A 25,267-nucleotide genomic window follows, 5' to 3' on the forward strand; every position below is an offset into this window, starting at 1 on the left:
AACTCTGTATTAACCCATCATATTGTGCCATGAGACCACGAATCTCAAATGTGTTGTCCTCCATATCCTACGTTAATCTGGAGCAGGAACAATTCTGCTCTTATGTGACTCAAACGGACACTATAACATTGCTGACTGCACACTGACATGAAAACAGAGCACCGACTTGAGTGTTTCCAAACAGTAATGTCAGTTTTGGCACTTTTCACATCACGCAACGTATTGACAATGTACAGGGTGTTTCAAAAATGACCGGTATATTTGAAACGGCAATAAAAACTAAATGAGCAGCGATAGAAATACACCGTTTGTTGCAATATGCTTGGGACAACAGTACATTTTCAGGCGGACAAACTTTCGAAATTACAGTAGTTACAATTTTCAACAACAGATGGCGCTGCAAGTGATGTGAAAGATATAGAAGACAACGCAGTCTGTGGGTGCGCCATTCTGTACATCGTCTTTCTGCTGTAAGCGTGTGCTGTTCACAATGTGCAAGTGTGCTGTAGACAACATGGTTTATTCCTTAGAACAGAGGATTTTTCTGGTGTTGGAATTCCACCGCCTAGAACACAGTGTTGTTGCAACAAGACGAAGTTTTCGATGGAGGTTTAATGTAACCAAAGGACCCAAAAGCGATACAATAAAGGATCTGTTTGAAAAATTTCAACGGACTGGGAACGTGACGGATGAACGGTGCTGGAAAGGTAGGGCGACCGCGTATGGCAACCACAGAGGGCAACGCGCAGCTAGTGCAGCAGGTGATCCAACAGCGGCCTCTGGTTTCCGTTCGCCGTGTTGCAGCTGTGGTCCAAATGACGCCAACGTCCATGTATTGTCTCATGCGCCAGAGTTTACACCTCTATCCATACAAAATTCAAACACGGCAACCCCTCAGCGCCGCTACCATTGCTGCACGAGAGACACTCGCTAACGATATAGTGCACAGGATTGATGACGGCGATATGCATGTGGGCAGCATTTGGTTAACTGACGAAGCTTATTTTTACCTGGACGGCTTCGTCAATAAACAGAACTGGCGCATATGGGGAACCGAAAAGCCCCATGTTGCAGTCCCATCGTCCCTGCATCCTCAAAAAGTACTGGTCTGGGCCGCCATTTCTTCCAAAGGAATTATTGGCCCATTTTTCAGATCCGAAACGATTACTGCATCACGCTATCTGGACATTCTTCGTGAATTTGTGGCGGTACAAACTGCCTTAGACGACACTGCGAACACCTCATGGTTTATGCAAGATGGTGCCCGGCCACATCGCACGGCCGACGTCTTTAATTTCCTGAATGAATATTTCGATGATCGTGTGATTGCTTTGGGCTATCCGAAACATACAGGAGGCGGCGTGGATTGGCCTGCCTATTCGCCAGACACGAACCCCTGTGACTTCTTTCTGTGGGGACACTTGAAAGACCAGGTGTACCGCCAGAATCCAGAAACAATTGAACAGCTGAAGCAGTACATCTCATCTGCATGTGAAGCCATTCCGCCAGACACGTTGTCAAAGGTTTCGGGTAATTTCATTCAGAGACTACGCCATATTATTGCTACGCATGGTGGATATGTGGAAAATATCGTACTATAGAGTTTCCCAGACCGCAGCGCCATCTGTTGTTGAAAATTGTAACTACTGTAATTTTGAAAGTTTGTCTGCCTGAAAATGTACTGTTGTCCCAAGCATATTGCAACAAACGGTGTATTTCTATCGCTGCTCATTTAGTTTTTATTGCCATTTCAAATCTACCGGTCATTTTTGAAACACCCTGTATGTTCTGGACTGGTTGTTACCTCACAATATGCACACTTCCACATGTGCACCTTACTAACTATGAATCCACACAGTGTACTACATATGTCACCAATGCCATATGGTGGCCTGGGATCTGTGCACTACTTGCCACCTACAGATATCATAAGCTCCCTAGGTCGGTATGTTACAACTTCCCTGTTTTCACATTCTGCATCTTCAGCTGTACCCTCTTTGACAGTCAACCACATTTCCGTACCTCCTGTGTCACGACTCCTCAGCTCTCCATATGGGCCTCAGGCAACACATCGCATCATGTCCACCTTCCACATGTTCATGCACCGTTATCTTTGGTGACCGCAGTTATCCCAGACGTGCCAGCCTACTGTGCTGTCACACCTACTGCATCATGTGCTGAATGAGGTCATCACATCGTCCAACCCACAACAACCTCGAGCAATGCCTCACTGGGACACCTGCAGCTGCTCAATCCACATTTTGTCCCTGCCAATGCTGTACCACTTTCACTGGTCACTACAGATCCGCCTCTTATGTGAACACTATGCAGATGGTTTTATGCAACAGGTTTCCTCAATTGCATTCGTTTCTGAAGGACAATCCATGAATGTGGTTCATCTTGGCGGATAACATCTTTGACTTTCATGATATTATGGATGAAGAACTGTGTTTTATTTGCCAGAATAATCATTTGAACAACCACACTGACCTTATTAGTGAATTGGTGCTCTCTGCATCTGCCCATCACAAATATTCTATGGCTAAAACTACTATTATTGAATGTCTGTCACATCTGTTCTTCTGAACCCACACATCATATCATACACAATGAGAAATTAGGATATAGGACCTCATCCCAACTTTGGTAGCACCTTTGCACATCAGTGGATGATGAATTCATGCTGGATGTTGTGGGTTATCAAACTCCTAGACGAATGGCAGTTACAATTATTGTCTCATGCTTCCAATCCACTGGTTCTGCCTTTTGGATCTCCCCTGCCCCCTGCCCCACACCACTCCACTTTGCTCAGTTGGCAGAGGCCACATGAGAGTGCGCCGGGCTGCCCTGGACGACACACAGCCACCTGGCAACAACTTTCATACACTACCCAACTACTCTCATCAACATCCTGATTGCTTCTTAGATAGCAACTGAACAGCAAGTCACCTCTCTGAGAATTCAACAAAAGGCATGCAAGTAGCAAGGGTTACTCCGCACTTCATGTACCTCCTTTTCTGGTTCCACAATACAGTTGAAGATGCTGCTCAGAATTGTCACCCACCCGGTGCAGTAAACTCTTTACAAAGACTGGTTGAGGAGTCCCAGCACACACCCCTCACACAGCATGCCTTATCACACAACTGTTGGTGAAGACTTCATCTTCCCATGGTTGTCTTTACGTTACGGACTGCATATAGGGCCTCGGATTTCTCACTGATACTGATGCAGAGGCTAGTGTTATACCTATGGCACTGGTCTTTCCTTGTACATTCCTTAGCAAACTGACACTGTGTGTCGTGAACAACTCCTGCATCAGAGTCCTCAGTGCTTGTGGACCTCCAGGTTCATCTCATGTCATAACTGTGTTTCCTGTGGACATTTCAAGTCACTGATGTTGATGAACCAGTGCTCAGCATCAACTTCCTTAGACATTTTGGATTTTCATCTAACGTACAGTCAGATTCAATGCTACACCATGCACCTGGCACACTAATTCTGGGCTCGTTTGGCACAGCCCCTTCCATGCCACCTATACAAGATCCCCTCCTACACTCCCTCTCCAAGCACTCTGTGTTATTGGACCACCTCATCATTTCACTAGTCGAGCTTTTGCTCAAGCCCTCCACCATCGACACTCTTCAGGTGCGCAAAGCCTTACTGCGTCAACAGATCAACAATGCATCTGCGTGGATGGTATATGATCTTCATGTAGTATGCCATCCCTCCGACACAATTTCCTCACAATTGAATGATGCGGCTACTATCCAGTCTGCTCCACCTTTGTCACCATTGATGTCTCAGGACTCCAAAGTCAGTGACATTTGTCTCTCCAGTGTCTCACCCCAGTGTACTCCCCACTTGTACTCCTCAGGCGAGTTGCAACAACGCGCTCATGGCAGCGATCCCTAGTGGCATGTGCCATAGAATCATTACAATGGAAGGTCCTCCCATATACCATAAGGCCTTAATACCCAAAAGTCACAACATGCCAGGTCAATTGTCACTCAACTACTCAACATCAGAAGCATTTGCCCATCAGACAGCAACTGGTCTTTCTCCATACACCACGTCCAAAAGAAATAAAGGTTTTTTGTCAATGTGGGGATTACCACGTCCTAAACTCTTCAACTGTCATAGATAACTACCCAGTCCCTCTCATCCAAGACTACACTTAGTTGCTTAATGGTGCACGGGTATATAGTATCCTGGACTGCTACAAGGCTTACCACCAAATACCTATGTTCACTGACAACTTTCCAAAAACCTCATTGATTAAACCCTTTGAGCATTGCAAGTAGTGCTTCATGCCTTACTGCATTAAAAATGCCCCAGTGTGGCAGAGATTTATTGACTCTCACTTGGACAATGTGCCATTCACATATGCTTATCTTGATGTCATTTCGATTTTTCAATCTACCACTGAGGAGAATGAACGGCACCTGTCACAGGTCCAGGTCACACTGCACCGCAACTGTTTCAAAATCAATCATGAAAAGTCAAAGCTGACCTGTGACAGTATCACCTTCCTGGGTTATACCATTTTTTATGATGGTAGCCGACTGATGTCTGACCATATGGAGCTCATTGGCAACTTACCTTCACCAATGGAGACTACCGTGAACTATGCAGTTTCCTTGGCATCATAAATTTCTGCTGCTGCCACCTACCACATACTGTCTCTATTCAGGTCCCCCTTACCAAAGCCCTCGTTGATAAGAACACGTCAGGCTCTGGAAAGGTGCCTTGGACGAATGATACGATCACAATTTTTGAGTCACTCCAGATCAGCCTCACCCGTACTGTCACACTGGCTCACCCAGGGCCCAATGCTCACATCTCAATTACCACAGATGTGAGTGACACATTGATTGGCACAGTATTGCAGCGGCATATCAGCAGCACAACCAAACTTCTTTGATTCTTTTCCAAGAAACTTTCAATCTCTCAGTACAAATGGACAACATTCGACCACAGACTTCTTGTGGCCTACCAAACAACAGTTCCACGATGATATCGAGGGAGACAAATTCACCATATTTACGGACCACTGCCCGCTGGCTACCACCATCCATAACTATGGAAAGGATGTTCCTCCTCAACAGTTCTAGCACATGGACCTCATCTGCCAGTATTCCACAAATGTGCAGTACATGCTTGAGTCTGATCATGTCATCACGGATATTTGTCCCAGATAAACATCATCTCTACTCCCCTCTACAGGAACGAGTAGGCATGCCTACTGACAGATGGCCCTGAGCTAGCTGACATGTTGACAGACACAAAATGCTCTTTAACGCATCACCTCCTCCTGAGTTTCCCCATAACCATCATGTGCAATACCTCGACAGGCATGCTCTGCTTGGTAATGCCTGTCCCTCTATACCAGTCAATCTTCACATATCCCTGCAGAGACTGGGCCAACCATGTATCAAAGCTACAACAAAACTAAGTACTGAATACTTCATTTGGCAAAAAAAAAAAAAAAATTGTTGCACTTGGACACCCACATGTATCTCATGTCACAGTAGTAAGGTGGGATGGTATGCCAGCCCCATCTTGGACAATTCAGCATCCCCAAAGGTCGTCTATACTATGTCCATATTGACATTTTGGGACCACTAGCGCCTTGAGATTGTTTTTGTTAAATTCTGTCTATCATAGACAGAGTTATGAGGAGAGATGAAGACATTGCTCTACCTGACATTGCGGCCAAAACAGTTGCCCATGTTTTTGTTAATTCCTGGATTGCCCTCTTTGGCTGCCCCTCCTCATTTGAAACCAACCAGGGACACCAATCTGAGTCCCCACTCTTCTCAAAACTTTGCAAGCTGTACAGTTTCAACAAATTTCGCACCACTGCTTACCACCTGTAGAGCAATGGTCTCATGAAACATTGCACCTGCACACTAAAGGTGGCACTTGTGTGCCATGGAGGTTCCCAGTCAGAAGCACTACTGTGGACCCTTATAGGGATATGTGCTGCTTACAAGAAGAGTCTCCAGACATCACATGCAGACAAGTTGTATAATGAGCTGCTTGTCCTACCTGCCGAATGCATTGCCACTTCCGTAGCCGTATTCTCCACCCCATGTTTTTGTTCACAAAGAACTTGCTACTTACAATGATGTGATGCTCCATGATGACTCTGTTCAGGAATCATGCAAGCTTTCCTACTCGAGTCCTCATGAGGTAGTCACTCATGGACAAACACTTTTGACATCATATTTGATGGGAAATGTCAGATGATCTTTGAGAACTGACTGAAACCTTGTAACACCTCCGATTTACATATCCCGCTCGATCGAGATCTGATAGCAGCCCAAATAAATATTAATTAATGTGACCGTGTACCTAATGGGGCTGGCAATCGGATTTGACTGCTACGGAGTTGTTACATTCCATTTTGTCCTTCTCAAATGCTGTAATAATGAAATGTCTGGTGACAAGAAGAACGCCAACACAGCTTCATTAATCAAGAACCTATATTCGTCTCTAAAACACAAGAAAAAGGAGACAGCCACTGCCTTTGTCATACATACTCAATAACGGCTAATCTCAGCACAGGCTTCCTCGCTATTCATTATCGTCACATGCAAATTCTATCGCAGCAATCCAACACTGCAGTCCAAATGATGGCGGTGCGGTAGACGCGAAACCACAAATATCGGCACAGAAATATCACTGATCACTCTCGTAATTATACTTATTCACTTTCCCGTATTATTCTAACACAAAGGGGTTAAACCGCGGCAATGGCCACTCCCTTTGTTGGTAAGCCTTGTATTACAGCAACAGGCCTCCGCACAGCTCGGCCCGCAACCTGGGAACTGACTCAACTCTACACTCGCTCTCGCAACCCGACACTATCGATTGTTTGCCCTATTGACCTGTGCCGAGTGCAAACTTATAGTAAGGGCCTACGGACCCCTTACAACCTGCTGGGTCACTCTCCGATGATCTTACTCAGGCTGTCAACATATGATACGTGAAGTGACAGCGAGTCACTTCCCCTTGTGGTTCCCACATTGGCCTCCTACTGTTCCGAGTCACGTGAGCAACAATAGTGAAGTACCATGTGTCACCCCCACCTCTGCCTCCACACAGATGACTCTCACTGTGTTCACTGCTGACCTCTCTACTGAGGTCAGGAACAATACAGCCTCCATATAAATCATCTCACCACTGTCTTGAGACAATGCCTCCACCATGAACATCTGGCTCCTGAACTCTTTCAGACTACCTCCGATCCTCTTGACACCTCATATTTACACAAATATTTCCTCTGATGGCCCAGTCTCCATCATCAGCCCCATTTGACCTCTGATTATGGTCATCACTCTCGCCAACGTCCTCCCTCTTTCCCACACAGAATGTCCTCTTCATCTACCTGAGTGAATGGGAGATTTTATCATCAGTGGCATCACCAGCTTTGCACAGCCTTCATGCTCTGCACTCCCTTTGGGGAGAGGGGGGGGGGGGGAAATGGCTCTGTGGCATCCATCAATCACTATGTCACTATTGTTAATCGTTGATATTATGATCTTTAACTTTTCTCTCTTTGTCCTTGTGACTGTGCAGTGCGATGAGTTGTTCAATTGTATTGTGCTTTTATGTTTCATTAAATTGTTTTTACTCAATTGTTTGTTGACAATTTCCATCCTTGACCACATCAACGTTAGGACTGGAATTACTACAATGTAATACTGGACCACCCTTCTAACCATAACCTACCAAGAGCCCAGTTTTGCTTATGTAATAGTTTATCTGATGAGAAGGAAAATTATGAACAAGTTCTAGTAGAACTAAACAGGAAAAATTACCCTCTTGATATTCTGTTACCTTGCCAAGTCTTATGTTTGTATTTATCATAAAACTGCATTAGGAAAGCTGAAGTTATAAGGAAGATCATGAATGTAGTCATATCTTAACAATAGAAAATAGAGGATCACATTAATATATGACAGAACCTGAGTAATAATAAGTTCAGAGTAGGGAAGCATTAAGTATGTTGTCCCACAAGATTTGGTGCTAGGTCCTCTCCTGTTCCAGGACACTGGAGGATTCTTCAGAAACTCAGATGTTTGCTGATGAGAGAAGTATGCTAATATAGGGCCTAATACAACCACACCATACACAGACAGTAAAATGGTGACACATGCCTAAAATTGTTTCACAATAAACAGCTCATCCCCACCCCCAACCCTAACAAGACTTATATAATGTAATTCAAAAAGACATAAAACCAACTTATGGGTACCAGGAAACAAATCAATGGATAAATATTGGCCAGAAAACAAATCAATGGGCAAATACCTCTACATCTACATCATATCCCACAAGCAACCTAATGGAGTGTGGTGGAAGGTACTTTCGGTACCACTATCTGATCCATCCAACTCTTCCACTCATGAATAGTGTGTGCAAAGAATGATTGTCAGTAAGCATCTGTATCGGCTCTAATTTCTTGAATTTTCTCCTCATAGTCAATATGAGAGATGTATGTGCGCGGAAGTAATATGTTGTCCAATTCCATCTGAAAAGTGCTGTCCCAAAATTTCAATAGTAAATCTCTCCATGGTGCACAATGCCTCTCTTGTAACATCTGTTTGTCTAACATCTCCGTAATGGTCTCTTGCCGGCTAAACAATCCCGTGATGTAACGCACCACTCTTCATTGGATCTTCTCTATTTCCTCTATCAGTCCTACCTGATAGGGACCCCCAATGGATGAACATTACTCATGAATTGGGTGAACAGGCATCCTATAAGCCACTTCTTTTGTGGATGAATTACATGTCCTTAAGATTCTTCTGATGAATGTGAGTATGGTGTCTGCTTTTCCCACTATCTGTTTTATATGGTCATTCCCCTTAAGATCGTGCTTAGATATTTTATGGCAGATGTTGTCTCCAGCTGCTTGTCACCAAAAGTGTAGCTGTACAGTAGTGGATTTCCTTCCCTATGTATGTGCAATATATTACATTTATTTATGTTCAGGGTCAACTGCCAGAGCCTGCACCAATCATCAATTCTCTGTAGGTCATTCTGCAAAATTCTTATTATCTTCTGGCGTTGCTACTTTGGTATTGACAACTGCATGATCTGTGAATAGCCTTAAAGAGCATCTGATGCTTTCTGCTAGATAATTTATACATACTGTAAACAGCAACGGTCCTATCACACGTCCCTGTGGTACTCCAGATATTACCTTTTCATTTGTTGATTTTGATTAGTTAAGAGCAATGTGTTGAGTTCTATCTGCAAGAAATTCTTGAATCCAATTGTAAGTCTTCTCCGATACTCCATAAGCTCATATTTTTTTCATTAAACAGCAATGTGGGACAGTGCCAAATGCGTTACTGAAATCAAGGAATACAGCATCAATGTGAGTGCCATTGTCCACTGCACTGCAGATCTCATGGAGGAACAGAGAGACCTGAGTTTTGCAGAATCTCTGTTTGTGGAATCCATGTTGATTTTTATAGAGGAGACATTCATTTTCCAAAAACGTCATAATTCTTGAGTATAAAATATGTTCCACATTTCTACAACAGATTGACATCAACGATATAGGTCTATAATTCTGTGGATCTGTATTATGGCCTTTCTTAAAAATGGGAATGAGCTGCACTTTTTTCCAGTCATTAGATATCTTTCATTGCTCCAGCAAATTGTGATAAACTGCTGCTGGAAGGGGAGCAAGTTTTTTCACATAATCTTTATAAAATCTTATTGGTATCTCATCTGGTCCTGACACCTTTCCACTACTAACCAATTGTAGCTGCTTTTCAGTTCCACAATCGGTTATCTCAATATCTGCCATTTCAACTGCCACAACACAATTGAAAGGAGGGACAGTGTTACAATCTTCCGTGGTGAAACAGCTTCGGAAGACCGAATTCAGTATTTTGGCCTTCTCTCTGTTATCTTCTGTTTCGGTGCTGGTGTGGTTGGTGAGAGAATGAATAGATTTTACCCACAATATGACCAAAATCGGTTAGATTTTTTACTCAGGTCGGCTGACAATGTCTTACTTTCAAAATCGTTGACTGCTTCTCTCATTGCTCTCCTTATGCTCATTTTCACTTCGTTCAGCTTTTGTTAGTCAGCTACATTTTTACTTCTCTTGAATTTGAGTTGAAGTGCTCTTTGTTTACATAGCACTTTTCTAACATGGATATTAAACTATGGTGGATCTTTCCCATCCCTTAAAACCTTACTCAGAACATACTTGTCTAAGGCATACTGAATGATGTCTTTCAATTTTTTCCATTTGATCTCCACATCTTTGTCCTCATCACTAAATATTTGATGCTGACTGCTGAGGTATTCTGAAATTTGTATCCTTCACCCTTTCTGAGCAAATGTATCTTCCTCCCTTTCTTAACATTGCTTGTAGGACCCATCATCATAGATGCTGTCACACCCTTAGGATCACTGATAACTTCCTCTGTGTTAACTGATTCAATAACTTCAGTTCTGTCTATTGCCAGGAGGTCCAAGACTTAACCCACTTGAGTTGATTCTCTAACTATCTGCTCAAGGTAATTTTTGGACAAGACATTCAGATCAATGCCACACGAATCCCTGTCTCTGGCACCAGTTTTGGATGGTATAACACTCCCAATCTATACATGGGAAGTTAAAGTCACCCACTATTACAATGGTGTGATCAGGAAAATTACTAATGGTATTCTGCAAGTTCTGTCTGAAGCACTCTACAACTGCAGATCATGACCCAGGTGGTCTATAGAAGCATCTGATCACTGTTTTGGCTTTTCTTTGTTACTCAATTTCACCCAGATTAATTTGCATTTGGAATTTGTGATAACCTCACTAGATTTTATTGAATTTGTTACTGCAATAAACACACCACCACCACTGAAGACTAACTTATCCTTAGGATAAACATTCCAATCTGAACTTACTGGTTAAGAGTCCGTGTGTGATGTTCTTAGGCATCCAGATTGATAATAAACTGAAGTGGTACCAGAATACGGATCACTGGACCAAGAAGGTCAATTATGCCTGCTCTGCACTTAGAAATCTCTCTCACTGTGTTGATATGCAGTTCACTTTGCTTACTTTAACTCAGTACTGTCCTGTGGCATAATCTCCTGATGCAATGCAGCAGAGGTCAAATGTGTTTATTCCACAGAATTGTGCAGTAAAAATAGTGTGTAAAATTGATAACTAAACTTCTTGCACAAGCCCCTTCAGAGACCAAGGGAATCTTACATTTACATACCAATACATACATGCCCTACTCCTAATAGTATTTAAATTTAATAACAATAAATAATTCAGAATCAGTGCAGTTGACAACTGCAGTACTGTAAGTAAAATAAATTCCATGTACATTATGTTTCCCCAGCAATGGCTCTGAATTGAATGTTATATTCTACAACTGATTGCCAGAAGGCATCAGTATGAACTGAAAATTATTAGATACTCAAAAAAATGAGGCAAGGGAATAAGCTCAACAATGAGTCATCCCAAGAGAAATTGTTAATACCACGTAAGTCCACCCCTGGACTCGATAACCAGCTGTATTCGATTAGGGAGTGAGTCCACAAAGTTGTGCAGGTGCATCGCATCCGGATTAAGCCACTCGCTGAGGATCTGATCGCACAATTCCACCAAATTGTGGGGATGCTGAAATTGTCATTTTACCTGCTATTCCAATATGTCCCACAGATTTTCTGTCACATATTCTTCCAGTCCAATAAAGTTTGCTGCTGCCATCCTTATGTCCCTGTGTGACTAATGGCCTCCTGTGAGGTGACTGACTACAAATGCTTATTGCATGCAGTTCCTGGCACAACATTCTCTCTCTGTAACATGTTGTGATTGGACTTCCATTCACTGCCTGTATCAATTCCCATCAGGTTTGGAAGTAATTCACAAGCTGTGGATATTTTTCCACTCACAGTTCTGATGTGTTTCATGGCCAGGTGTGTTACACCGCTGCTTGTAGACACACTGAACAGCCTGCTGTGAAACACTGACAAATCTGGCAACTTAACACACTGTCTGACCTAGGCACATCCAAACACGATTTTCCCATTTTGCACTATGTCACTTCCTTACATTTACCCATGTTTACATAAACATCTGCTTGAGACACACATATCTCACTGATGGCTGCTGTCTTGTGCTTGCACAGAGACAGTGCACATGTAGTTGAACATGATACTCAATCGCTGCACCACCTGTAAAGGAGTAATGACTAATCTGTGCATGCACACTGAAGTGACTATTTTTTCCTCTGGTGAGCTTACTTTATTAGCCTTTCTTTTTACAGTATATCAGAATATTTTGGCTTGGAGGTGTATATTCTGACTAACTCTAATAACTGTACTAAATAGATCATTAAATGATTTGGCAAAACAGGAATGTCATTAACTGTGCATTGCCCTGTGATGCATTTGAATGAATCAAAGTTTTATTGATAAATGAATCAATCAGAGTTTTATCAATAAATTATGAGACCTAATTGGGATGAGAGGGAGCTGAAAGTATTAATTTTACTTTTATGTGCATATTGGTTGTAATACACATTTTACTACCTGAAGGCAAGTTATGGTGAGAAATTATGTTTCATAATTAATTAGTTTCCTCAACTGAATTTTTCTTAGATCCTGCTTTATCAATATGGAACCAAATTACGTTTATTTTCACCTCATAACTTCAGGAAAAAATTGTCAATCTAAATCCCAAGGGATGGGAGGAGAATTTGGTGGCGCGGTGGTGGGGGGGGGGGGGGGGGGGGGGGGGGAGGCTGGGGTAGAGGAAGGGCAAAGCCTTGAAAACTCTCAGCCCACGCCACCGACCTCCCTACCCCTCTACCCCCAGTGCAAAAGCCCAAACATTCTGGATGGGTGACCCTATGCCCGATGATGTGTAGCTTGGTCACTTTTTATTTTCTTCCATGGTGCAGTTTTCAAAGTCTACACCCTCATCTTCAGGAGGTTAAATGGTTTACATGTGCATTTCTCTCCCTTAAGGTGTGGGTGTAAAACCACAAAATGTGTCATGGAAGAAAATAAAAAGTGGGTGAAACAAGGAATAGCGTAAAATATCTGTAGCCACTTTGTTTCTGAGAAATATAAAAAAAAAATGTCTTTAGACACTTTCTACAACTACCCAGAAATTTTCTCAGAAAGGTAGACAATGTCTGGTAGACTGTGAACATCTGTCATACTGTCACCACAACACTTCCATTCAAACAATTGCCGAAGGGTGATAAGTCAGTAAATGGAACACAGTGTATCTCAGATAATTTATTCAAATGATGGAAAGTCCAGGATGGAATAAAAGCTGCCACACATTTTAGGTTTCAGCCAAAAGGCCTTCTTCTGAAGTAAAAAACATGCACACTCATTCACACATGCACAGCAACCTCATACATTACCATTATTATGGGGTGTGCAGCCACAGCAGCCAGAGAAAGTCTCATGTGTGTGTGAGTTGTGCTTGTGTGAATGTGTGTGAGTTTTCTACTGCAGAAGAAGGCCTTTTGGGCAAAAGTTAAAATGTATAGCAAACTTTTTGTTGTGCCTGTCTGCAACTCAATGTCTCCTGCATATGGTGAGTAGCAATCTATCATTTTCATAATACAATTTATTGTAGCAACTTCTAGATGCATTAGTCATTTTATACCTTCCAATTTCCTTCTTTAGCTGCATAATGTAGTGGTGTTCTGCCATTATGATCTGCAACATTCACTCTCATTCCACTTTGTATGAGCCTCTCTGTAATCTTTGAAAATTCCTGTAATAGACCATTCATACATTAGTCACTGACATAGAAAAGAAATTAGAAAGAAATAGAAGTTTGAAGCACTGGTGCAGAAACACATTTACTAATTTGGCTACAGATAGTTTAAAAGTTTTTGTTACTAGTAGTGTTTAAGACATGTTCCCAGACAAACATTAAAGTTTATACTGCAATCATGATGTGCATAATATGGGGACAACATTCTCAGGTCACTTCAAAGATGGAGGAGAGTGACACAACACAAAAAAAACTTGTTTGAATAACTTTGCAGTTACACATCAGAATGTTAGAAAACTAAAAGAAATATTAATGAACTTCTTACCAAAACACAAAATCTAGAATGTCAAAAAAGAAGTTGACATCTTAAGTCTATCTGAGTACTATGCAAATACAGGAGTCTATATGTTAAACATAAAGGACTATAAATTAGTAGCCCATTTCTGTAGCAAAATTTAGAGACAGAAGGAGTTTTGTCATGTATGTAAAAATAACATCAAGTTCAATTCTATTGATAGCAGTAATTTCTCTATAATGAACAATTGGAAATGTGTGAGTGTGAACTGCTGCTACCAAAAATGCCATTTATAATTGTTACTGCGTATAGATCACCGCCGAGAAACTTTCAAGTAGCCTCACAAAAATTTGAACAAATGATAATCTGTGCAGATTTTATGATTTATTTACTGAGAGACTGAGATAAAAGTAAAAAAAAAAAAAAATAGAAATGCTGCTTAAAAGCTTGTGTTGTGTTCTAATTTTTCCCACCAGGATTACACAGGAAAGCAATAAACAATACTTTTGAAAGTGAACACTTAAAAAGTGATATAAGTATTTATCCAGTAGTGAATGACCTCTCTGCCCATGATGCACAACTTGCAATACTAAACAATATATCTAACTGCAGTGAAGTGACATTATGGAAAACAGCTAGAACAGTTGATGAATGGATAATGGAAAGTTGACAGCCAAATAATTAGAGTCACTGCCTTTGGTGCAGGGGAACCAAGGTTTGACTCCCAGCACTTCTTTGGATTTCTGAGGTATGGAAGTCTGGAACACGGTCTAATCAACCTCATGAGGCCAAATGATGATCTGCTTGAATAAAGGAGTAGCAGTGTCATCAGGACTCAACTACTGGCAATAACACGCTGGAGAGGTTTACGTATGCTTGATCACTTCCCATGATCATACACCATTCCTTATACAGAGTTGTAGCCAGCTGTTATCCAGTCAGAATGATGAGTGGTGTTCATGTTTACAACAAAATTTCAGTGTAGCCTAACAGGAAGCTATTTAGAGGGTTATTTACAATGGAACAGATGTCGGTTCCAAATTTTATGCATTTTTAGATTGGTTTTTATCAGTCTTTAATAACTGATTTTCCAAGAAAACAATAAAGTATGGTACAAGAAAACTATCAGAAAAGTCCGGTTTACATAATAGTCAAAATATCATGTGCCAGGAAAACAAAATTGCTTTAAATGTTAAGGATAAACAGAGGATAGGACTGGTTACAAGCTGCATTATTATGAAAAGCGATTAAAAAATCACACAGTCTCCATATAATGCCTACAATAATAATTCAGAAAATAAAATAAAATCTGTATAGACAATAGTTGGAAGAAAAACTGGGATATCTGTTAAGGAATGTGAGGAGTATATTAATAAATGCAATAGTAAAATAATAAATGACAACCTTCAGGTAGCAAAGTATTAGCAAGATGGAAAGCAATAAGGGATCACTTGTTGAAAATTTTGGATTTTCAGTTATTGTAATTTTTATTTTCAGCATTAAATTCTGAACAATCTATTAAAAAAGTAGATTTCTATCTCTAAATTTGAGTGAGTTATGACTGGTTGAATATTTGTGATGAGAATCAGGTGTTTTGAGATAAAATGTTTCAAAGTTTCACTTTATTACCATTCTTTCATTGGAGATTTTTAAGAAACAAATTTTGCATATATGTTACCTTTAAAATGTCCTTTTCAAATGTTACCATATTTTTTAAGTTAACATTACATATAATGTGGTTTTCCCCTTCAGACCTACAGTAAATTGCAGTCTACATAAATTTAAAACCAACAAAATTGGTCCCAGATTGAGAGAAATTAGTGAACTCTGTGCTGTTTTCTTTTGGCAGATTACTGGTGTTTATATTCTATGTCATTCTCAGTTCCAGAAATATAACCTCAACATCAGCAAGACCAAGACAGTGGCAATGGCAGTCAACAGATATGGGCAACAAGCAAGTGTACAACTAGGAGACCACCAACTGGATGGTGTGGACAGTTTTCCTTACCTTGAGAGTGTAATTTCCAGTGATAACTTTGTCAGAAATGAAATCACCAACAGAGTGAAAGAAAAGGATCTGAATTCTACGAACAAGTAAGATCACTTTTATGGGATGACTTGATCCCAAAACTGGCCAAACTGATGATGTTTAATAGATATTTCATACCAATATTGACCTGTGGTATTGAACCCATGTGGAGTTGCTAGTCTCCCATCAGGCGCCTCCCCAGGTGGTGGATAGGGGAACGCTCACCAGATATGGTGGGTACTGGGGAAATAAAATACCCAGGGCGGACCAAAACTAGCAAGCCTCCACCCCTCTAACAAGGGAAGGGGGTTGGTGGCAGGAAGGGTATCCGGCTGTAAAAACATTGCCAAAATAAGAGGAATGATGGATGCTTCTCAAGATAAATGTTCCAGAGTAACAGCCTCCCATTCGGATCTCTGGGTGAGGTATTTTGCAAAGGATCCAAAAGTGTTCAAGATCAGAGTGGGAACTGTAAACGTGGGAATGATGACGAGAAAGAGAAGAGAGATAGTAGACATGATGCAGAGGAGGAAGATAAATGCTTTGTGTGTGCAAGAGACAAGATGGAAGGGCAATAAGGCAAAGATCTTAGCTGAAGGCTATAAGCTACTTTATAATAGTGCAAGACCAGAATCAAGAAACTGAGTTGGAGTTATTTTGCACAGAGAGCTTCAAGAAGAGGTATGTGAAGTCAGCAGAGTAAATGATAGGATCATGTATGTTAAGATGATGTTTGGCGGAGAAATGGTAACAGTGCTGACAGTCTATGCACCCCAAGCAGGATCTTCGGAGGATGAGAAGGAAAAATTTTGGAGAGATTTGGATGGAGTAATGGTTGGAATACCAGAGAATGAAAGAGTGATAGTCGAAGGGGATCTAAATTGTCATGTTGGCGGGAGGGAAGGTGAGAAGAGAGGTGGCATGGAGGATGGGGGTATGGCGAGAGAAATGAGGAAGGAAAAAAGATAGTGGAGTCTGCAGTGGCTTTTGATCTAGTGATTACGAATACCTACTTCCAAAGAAAAAGAGAAAAACTAATAACATACATGAGTGGCGAAAATAAAAGCCAAATTCATTACATATTATGTAGAAGGAAAAATAGTGGGGAGGTGCAAAAGACTAAGGTCATATACAGCGAAGGAATAGCAACACAACATAAGTTGATTGTAGCGGATTGTGAGATGAAAGTATGTAAAAGACAGAGAAACATAAATCAACCTGAAAGGAAAATTAAGTGGTGGAGATTAAAGGATAAAAATTTGAGAGAGGAGTTTACTGAAAAAGTACTGGGAAAAGTAAAATTGGCAGAGAGTGTGCAGGAGTGGTGGAAAGTAAATAGTGCTATTATAAGGAAGACCGGGGAGGAAGTGTTTGGGTTAACATCTGGCAGAGGAGTGCCATAAGGTAAGGAAGCATGATGGTGGAATGAAGAGGTGCAGAAGGTTCTGAAGGAAAAGAAAGACACTAAGAGGAAGTGGGGTATGTCCAGAAGCGCTGAGGATGGGCAAGCATACAAAAGTGCAAAAAAGGAGACAAAATGAGCCATGGCTAAAGCTAAAGCCAGATCAGTAAGGGAGGCACACAAACAACTACAGAAAAATCAGGATATGAGACAACTGATACAGATAGGCAAATCAAGAGATAAAGTTTCTAAGGATCTAACAGCAATAAAACAAATTAAAGATGAAACAGGAATAATTCTGCATGAACATGGAAAAATAATCCACAGGTTGTTGAATTATTTTGAGAAATTGCTGAATGCAGAAAATGTAAGAGTGAAAACTGAGGAAGGAGGGGCAAATGAAGGATTAATGATGAATATAAGTAGAGATGAAGTCGAACGGGCAGTTGAAAAGATGAAAAATGGGAAGGCAGTTGGCCCAGACCAGATCCCCATTGAGGTATGGAAGTGTCTCGGTAAAAAGGGAATTGAGCTCCTTTTGGATTTAATGAAGAAGATTTGGCAACAGGAGGAGATGCCAGACGAGTGGAGAACTAGTGTACTGATCCCAATATTTAAGGGGAAAGGTGATGTGCAGGACTGCATTAACTATAGAGGTATTAAACTGATGGCACACAATGAAAATTTGGGAAAGAGTTATAGAAGCAAGATTACAAAAGGAGACTGTGGTGTGTGAAGAACAGTTTGGGTTAATGCCTGGAAGAGGAACAACTGATGCAATACATGCTTTAAGGTGGATAGTGGAGAGACACGGGAAGCTACAAGCTGATCTACATATGGCTTTCATTGATTTGGAGAAAACATATGACAGACTCCCAAGGGAAGGAATATGGAGAAGCATGAGAGAGCAGTGCGTGCCAGAGAAGTATGTGAGGTTAGTGAAGGAAATGTACAGAGGAGCAATGACACAGGTGAGAAGTAGTGTGGGCATGACAAAGGAGTTTCTATTAAAAGTAGGGTTACGTCAAGGGTCTGTGCTTAGTCCCTACCTCTTTGACCTGATTATGGATGTGTCGGTGAAAGATGTGAAGAAGGAAGCGCCGTGGAATGCGGATGTTTGCGGATTATGTAGTTCTTTGTGAGCAGAGCATTGACAAACTTGAGGAAAAGCTGGAGGATTGGAGGAAGGCACTAGAAGAAAGAGAGATGAAAATTAGCAGGACAAAGTCGAATATTTAGCACTGAAGGATATGCAGATGAGGTCTTGCAAGATCCAGGATGATGAGCTGAAATTGGTCTGCAAATTGAAATACCTGAGGTCATACATACAGAGGGACAGAGGACTGGAAAGCTAGATACAACACCGAATAAATTGCGGTTGGAACAACTGGAGGAAAATGAGTGGAGTGTTGTATGACAAGAAGGTGAGCATTGGCTTGAAAGGGAAAGTGTACAAGTCAGTGGTAAGGACTGCTATGATATACGCGGCAGAGACATGGCCAATCACAGTAGCCCAGGAAAGGAAGATGGAAGTGGAGGAAATGAGGATGCTGAGGTGGATGTGTGGGGTAACAAGGAAGGACAGGATTAGAAATGAATTTGTTAGAGGAGCTGTGAAAGTGGGACCCATGGGGAGAAATATACAAGAGAGCAGACTAAGGTGGTACTAACACTTACAGAGGAAAGGGGAAGAGTATATCGGAAACAGAGGTGAAGATATAAAGATTGAAGGAGCGAGAAGGAGAGGAAGACCAAAGATGAGGTGGAAGGATAAGATATCCGGGGACTTAAGGGAGAAAGGATGGAAGAAGAAAGAGACAATAGATAGAGTACTATGGAGGAGAAGGACCCAGAAGAGCAATGCCGACCCTATGTGAGGTGGGACAAGGCGATGGTAAAGAAGAAAGAAGAAGAAGAAGAAGAAGAAGAAGAAGAAGATTGACCTGTGGTATTGAAACATGCACCCTTACAAAAAGAGAATCATCAAGACTGCAAGCAGCAGAGACGAAATTTCCACAAGGAAGACCTCAAACCTGATGGATGGACTTGATCAAGGCTGATCTAGTGATCAGAGGATGAACAGTGGATGATGTTCTCCATGAACAGGTGTATCTGGACAGGACGAAGTGGAAGAGGCTCATTACCAGTACATGGGAAACTGGAACTATTAAATGATGATGGTGACATATTCTATATTATGACCAATTGCAAAATGGCAACATCTGTAGTCATTTATAACTCTAATATAAAAATGGACCACTTGTTTCATTTGGAACTAATTATAAAATGTTTCTCTTTTGTACAAAACAACTCAGAGCTCCTTAAAAAGCCATTTTTTTCCCATCAGTCTTCTGACTGGTTTCATGCGACCTGCCACAAATTCCTCTCCTGTGGTAACCTCTTCATCTCAGAGTAGCACTTGCAACCTACATCCTCAATTATTTGCTGGATCTATTCCAATCTCTGTCTTCTTCTACAGTTTTTGCCCTCTACGGCTCCCTTTAGTACCATGGAAGTCATTCCCTCATGTCTTAACAGACATCCTATCCTCCTGTTCCTTCTCCTTACCAGTGTTTTCCACATAATCCATTCCTCACTGATTCTGCCCAGAACCTCCTCTTTCCTTACTTTATCAGTTCACCTAATTTTTAACATTTGTCTGTAGCTCAAATGCTTTGATTCTGTTCCATTCCAGTTTTCCCACAGTTCATGTTTCACTAACATACAATGCTGTACCCCAGTCATACTTTCTCAGAAATTACTTCCACAAATTAAAGCCGACATTTGATATTAGTAGACTTCTCTTGGCCAGGAATGCCCTTTTTGCCATTCCTAGTCTACTTTTGACGTCCTCCTTGCTCCCTCTATCAGTGGTTATTTTACTGGCTAGGTAGCAAAATCCCTTAACTTCGTCTACTTCGTGACCATCAATCCTGATGTTAAATTTCTCACTGTTCTCATTTCTACTACTTCTCATAACTTTTGTCTTTCTTTTATTTACTCTTAATCCATATTCTTTACTCATTAGACTGTTCATTCTGTTCAGCGGATCATGTTAATTCTTTTCCACTTTCACTCAGGATAGCAACGCCATCAGTGAATTGTATCACTCATATCATTTCACCTTGAATTTTAATTACACTCCTGAACCTTTCTTTTATTTCCATCATTGCTTCCTCGATGTACAGATTGAACAGTAGGAGGAAAAGGCTACATCCTTACATTACATCATTTCTAATACAAGCACTTTGTTCTTGGTCTTCCACTCTTATCATTCCCTGTTGGCTTTTGTACATATTGTAAATGACCCATCTCTCCCCATACCTTACCCCTACTTTTCTCAGAATTTTGAACATCTTGCATCATTTTACATTATTGAATGCTTTCCCCAGGTTGACAAAGCCTATGAACGTGTCTTGATTTTTCTTCAGCTTTGCTTCCATTATTAACCACAAAGTCAGAATTGCCTGTCTTGTGCCTTTACCTTTCCTAAAGCCAAACTGATTGTCATCTAGTGCATCCTCAATTTTCTTTTCCAGTCTTCTGTACAATTTTGAACATGTCTCACATTTGCAGCAACCGTATACACAAATTTGAAAAATATGTAACCAACCGGCTGATTTTTACATATTTTTCACATTATTCTGTATATTATTCTTGTAAGCAACTTGGATGCATGAGCTGTTAAGTGGATTGCGTGGTAATTCTCACACTTGTCAGCTCTTGCCATCTTCGGAATTGTGTGGATGATGCTTTTCCAAAAGTCAGATGGTATGTTGCCAGACTCATACATTCTACACACCTTTGAGAATAGTCATTTTGTTGCCACTTCCCCCAATGAGTTTAGAAATTCTGATGGAATGTTATCTAACCCTTCTGTCTTATTTGTTCTTAAGTCCTCCAAAGGTCTTTTAAATTCTGTTTCTAATACTGGATCCCCTATCTCTTCTAAATCGACTCCTGTTTCTTCTCCTATCACATCAGACAATTCTTCCCCCCTCATAGAGGCTTTCAATGTATTCCTTTCCCCTATCCACTCTCTCCTCTGCATTTAACAGTGGAATTCCTCTCTTACTGTTATCACCCTTGCTTTTAATGTCACCTAAGTTTGTTTCCTGTATACTGAGTCTGTGCTTCCAACAATCATTTCTTTTTCACTGTCTTCACATTTTTCCTGCACACATTTTGTCTTAGCTTCCCAGCACTTCCTATTTATTTCATTTCTCAGTGACTTGTATTTCTCTATTCCTGAGTTTCCCAGAACATTTTTGTACTTCATCCTTTCATCAATAAGCTGAAGTATTTCTTCTGCTGTTACCCATGATTTCTTCACAGTTACCTTCTTTGTACCTATGTTTTCCTTCCCAACTTCTGTGATGACCCTTTTTAGAAATTTCCACTCCTCTTCAACTGTACTGCCTACTGAGCTATTCCTTATTGCTGTAGCTATAGCCTTAGAGAACTTCAACTGTATCTTGTCATTCCTTAGTACTTCCGTATCCCACTTCTTTGTGTATTGATTCTTTCTGAATAATGTCTTAATCTTCAGCATACTCTTCATCACTATTATATTGTAATCTGAGTCTATGTCTGCTCCTGAGTATGCATTAGAATCCAGTATCTGATTTTGGAGTCTCTGTCTGACCATGATGTAATCTAACTGAAATCTTCCCATATCTCTCGGCGTTTTCCAAGTATACCTCCTCCTCTTGTGATTCTTGAGCAGAATATTCACTATTACCAGCTGAAACTTGTTACAGAACTCAATTAGTCTTTCTGCTCTCCCTTTCCTTGTCCCATGCCCATAGTCTTCTGTAACCTTTTCTTCTACTCCTTCCCCTACAACTGGATTCCAGTCTCCCATTACTACTAGATTTTCATATCCCTATACATACTGTGTTACCCTTTCAATATCCTCATACACTTTCTCTATCTCTTCATCTTCATCTTCAGCTTGCGACATCGGCTTGTATACCTGCACTATCATTGTCGGTGCTGGTTTGCTGCCGATTCTGATAGGAACAACCTTATCACTGAACTGTTTAAGTAACACACTTTCTGCCCTACCCTCCTATTCATAACGAATTCTACTCCTGTTATACCATTTTTTGCTGCTGTTGATATTACCATATACTTATCTGATCAGAAATCCTTATCTTCTTTCCACTTCACTTCACTAACCTCTACTATGTCGAGATCAATTCTTTGCATTTCCCTCCTCAGATCTTCTAGTTTCCCTACCACATTCAATTTTCTGATGTTCCATGCCCTGACTCACAGAACATTGTCCTTCCATTGATTATTAAATCTTTTTCTCATAGTAACCTTCCTGTTGGAAGTCCCTTCTTGGAGATACAAATGGAGGACTTTTTGGAATATTTTGCCAATGGAGTGATCATCATGACACTTCTTCAATTACAGGCCTATGGATACACGTTGTGTGTCTTTAATGCAGTGGTTTCCATTGTCTTCTGCATCCTCATGCTGTTGAATTTCCTGTATGCTGAGTCTGTGCTTCCAACAATCATTTCTTTTTTGCTGTCTTCACATTTTTCCTGTAGCCGTTTTGTCATAGTTTCCCTGCACTTCCTATTTATTTCATTCCTCAGCGATTTGTATTTCTCTATTCCTGAGCTCCACCTTTAGGGGCAGTTTCCCAACCCTAGGACAAGAGAGTGCCCTGAACCTCTGTCCACACCTTCGCCTCTTTGACAAGGTCATTGGCAGAATGAGGGGTGACTTCTTATACCGGATGTCTTTGGCTGCCAATGCTGATTATTAATCAAAATTTAAGCAGTGGTGGGATTCAAACCCAGGACCAAAGACATTTTGATTATGAATCAAAGATGCTACCCATAGACCATAAGATTTTGTGAAGTGTTGCATACACAGCTGTGAAATTTTGAAAAAGGGCCTCTAGTCGGGTCAGTGTTATTTCCTCATAATGACAAGATGCCCCTTTGCAGAAGATTGGCATTGATTGCTTTCAATGATATTATTGAGTCTTGTTGGATTCAAACAACAGAATTCAGTAAACTATTACAAAACATAAAAAAAACTAAAACCAATATTTTAGTCATCATTGAATGTATTTGCTTATACTGAAAAGAGGTCCCTTTTCGCTTTCCAACTCACATTTAATAATCACTTTCTTGAGGTGGCTCAAAAGACTGGCATGAACAGTTCAAGGGTTACAATAATAGAGCATATACAAGTAGCAATGCCTCATAGATACAGACAAATTGCAATTATTTCAGGCTCTGGTAAGGAAATTAAAAATGTAATTAAGTACCTCAATAGTGTTGACTAAAATCCTGTATTCAGTCATATATGTGTAGTGATTCAATGGGGAATGCTTGCGGAATGAAGCAGAATGCTAGTAAATGCAGTTCATACACAAAATTACCAACAATGGATGTACAACAGAAACGCATGTGCATAATACAACTGTCCACAGTAAACTGAGCAGGCTAGTGTGTCAAAGATATTCCTTCCTGAGGGAGGGCTGAACACATATCACTGCCAAAGAGTCTTATTTATGTAATATTTTACATCATTTACGGTGAAGCCTCACAGACACCTCCACCCTCCCCTCGCCCCAGAGCAGGGCACTGGCAGTGGGAAACTGATGGCACAGTGAGGTCGATGGAGTTCACAGATGCTGATGTATTCTATGCACAGTTGTGCATGACCAGTGGTACCATGCTAGCTGCAAGGAAGTAAATGACAGGACCATTTCTTGGAGAAGAAACATTGTAATGGTTTCCCCTCCATTTCTCCCTTCCTTTAGCACAGGTGATAATGGGTAATGTATGTGGGGTGTCAGATAAGCCTATAGCAGGTTTGCTGGTCAGTGTTGAAGTTCTCTGGTTGTTCTTGTCATTGTTGTGGACTGGTTGGTTGTGGTGGTGATGAAAGAGGTGGTGTGGTGTTGTCTTTTTCTTCATGTGTGCTTGCTGGAGGAGACTGTTTCCTACCAGCTGTGAGGATTATGAAACCAGTGGTTTATAGGTTTGATATTATCAGCCCTGATTCAATGCCACTGTGTAGCTTCTAGCTGTGAGTGAACTTTCTCTAAATAAAGCAGTTCTCTACCTGCCATTCCTCATGCTGTCTTTCAATGATGACAAAATCGTCCACCAAATTTACACTTACTCCATTTGGCTGGAATTGTTGCACATCAAGGTTCAGCTTAAAATGCTGTAGTATACTGAATGTTTGAAGTTCCACCATGCAACATGGCAATGTGAGTGTTATTTTCTGTTCAAGCAACTGTTGCATCATGTGTGCTGGGTGTATCTCACAAAATCCATGTGTGTTTCAAGTGATGCTTGGGAATGGTGACTGGCTTCACATGTGGTAGTATACTGAATGTAATGTCTCCCAGATTTAGTACTCTGTGTGGTCCAAAATATGCAGTGCTAGTCTGATTGTATTGTTCTGTAACATTATGCACTCACAGTCTGACAGGACTTTGTGTACAACAAATTTTGGTAAGCTGCAGGACAGGGGCTGCAGTATTCACATTCATGCAGTATGGTATTTCACTCCATGGGGTATTGCTTGTAGCTCTGTAGTTGCTGGTGGTTGTACTAGATATTTGAAATCTGCTGGTACGTTGAGTGGCTTTCCATATAAAATCTCTGGCAAAGATGCTTTGAAGTCTTCTTTGAATGTATAACAGACACTAAGTAGAACCCAGGGTAAGGACTCTGTCCACTGGCTCCCAGGGTTCATAAGTGCTGCCTCAAATATTTGAAGA

General features: G+C 41.0%; 1 protein-coding gene across 1 annotated transcript in view; it reads right to left on the bottom strand.

The window, feature by feature from the left end:
• Positions 1-25,267, bottom strand: part of LOC126475425 (serine/threonine-protein phosphatase 6 regulatory ankyrin repeat subunit B-like) — a 355,304-nt gene that overhangs the window by 90,731 nt on the left and 239,306 nt on the right. The window contains exon 12 of the mRNA XM_050103270.1: positions 13,666-13,776. Coding sequence (XP_049959227.1) covers positions 13,666-13,776 — 111 coding nt within the window. The remainder of the gene's footprint in view (positions 1-13,665; positions 13,777-25,267) is intronic.

The sequence above is a fragment of the Schistocerca serialis genome, chromosome 4 (genome assembly GCF_023864345.2).
Source record: "Schistocerca serialis cubense isolate TAMUIC-IGC-003099 chromosome 4, iqSchSeri2.2, whole genome shotgun sequence".
Lineage (NCBI taxonomy): Eukaryota > Metazoa > Arthropoda > Insecta > Orthoptera > Acrididae > Schistocerca > Schistocerca serialis.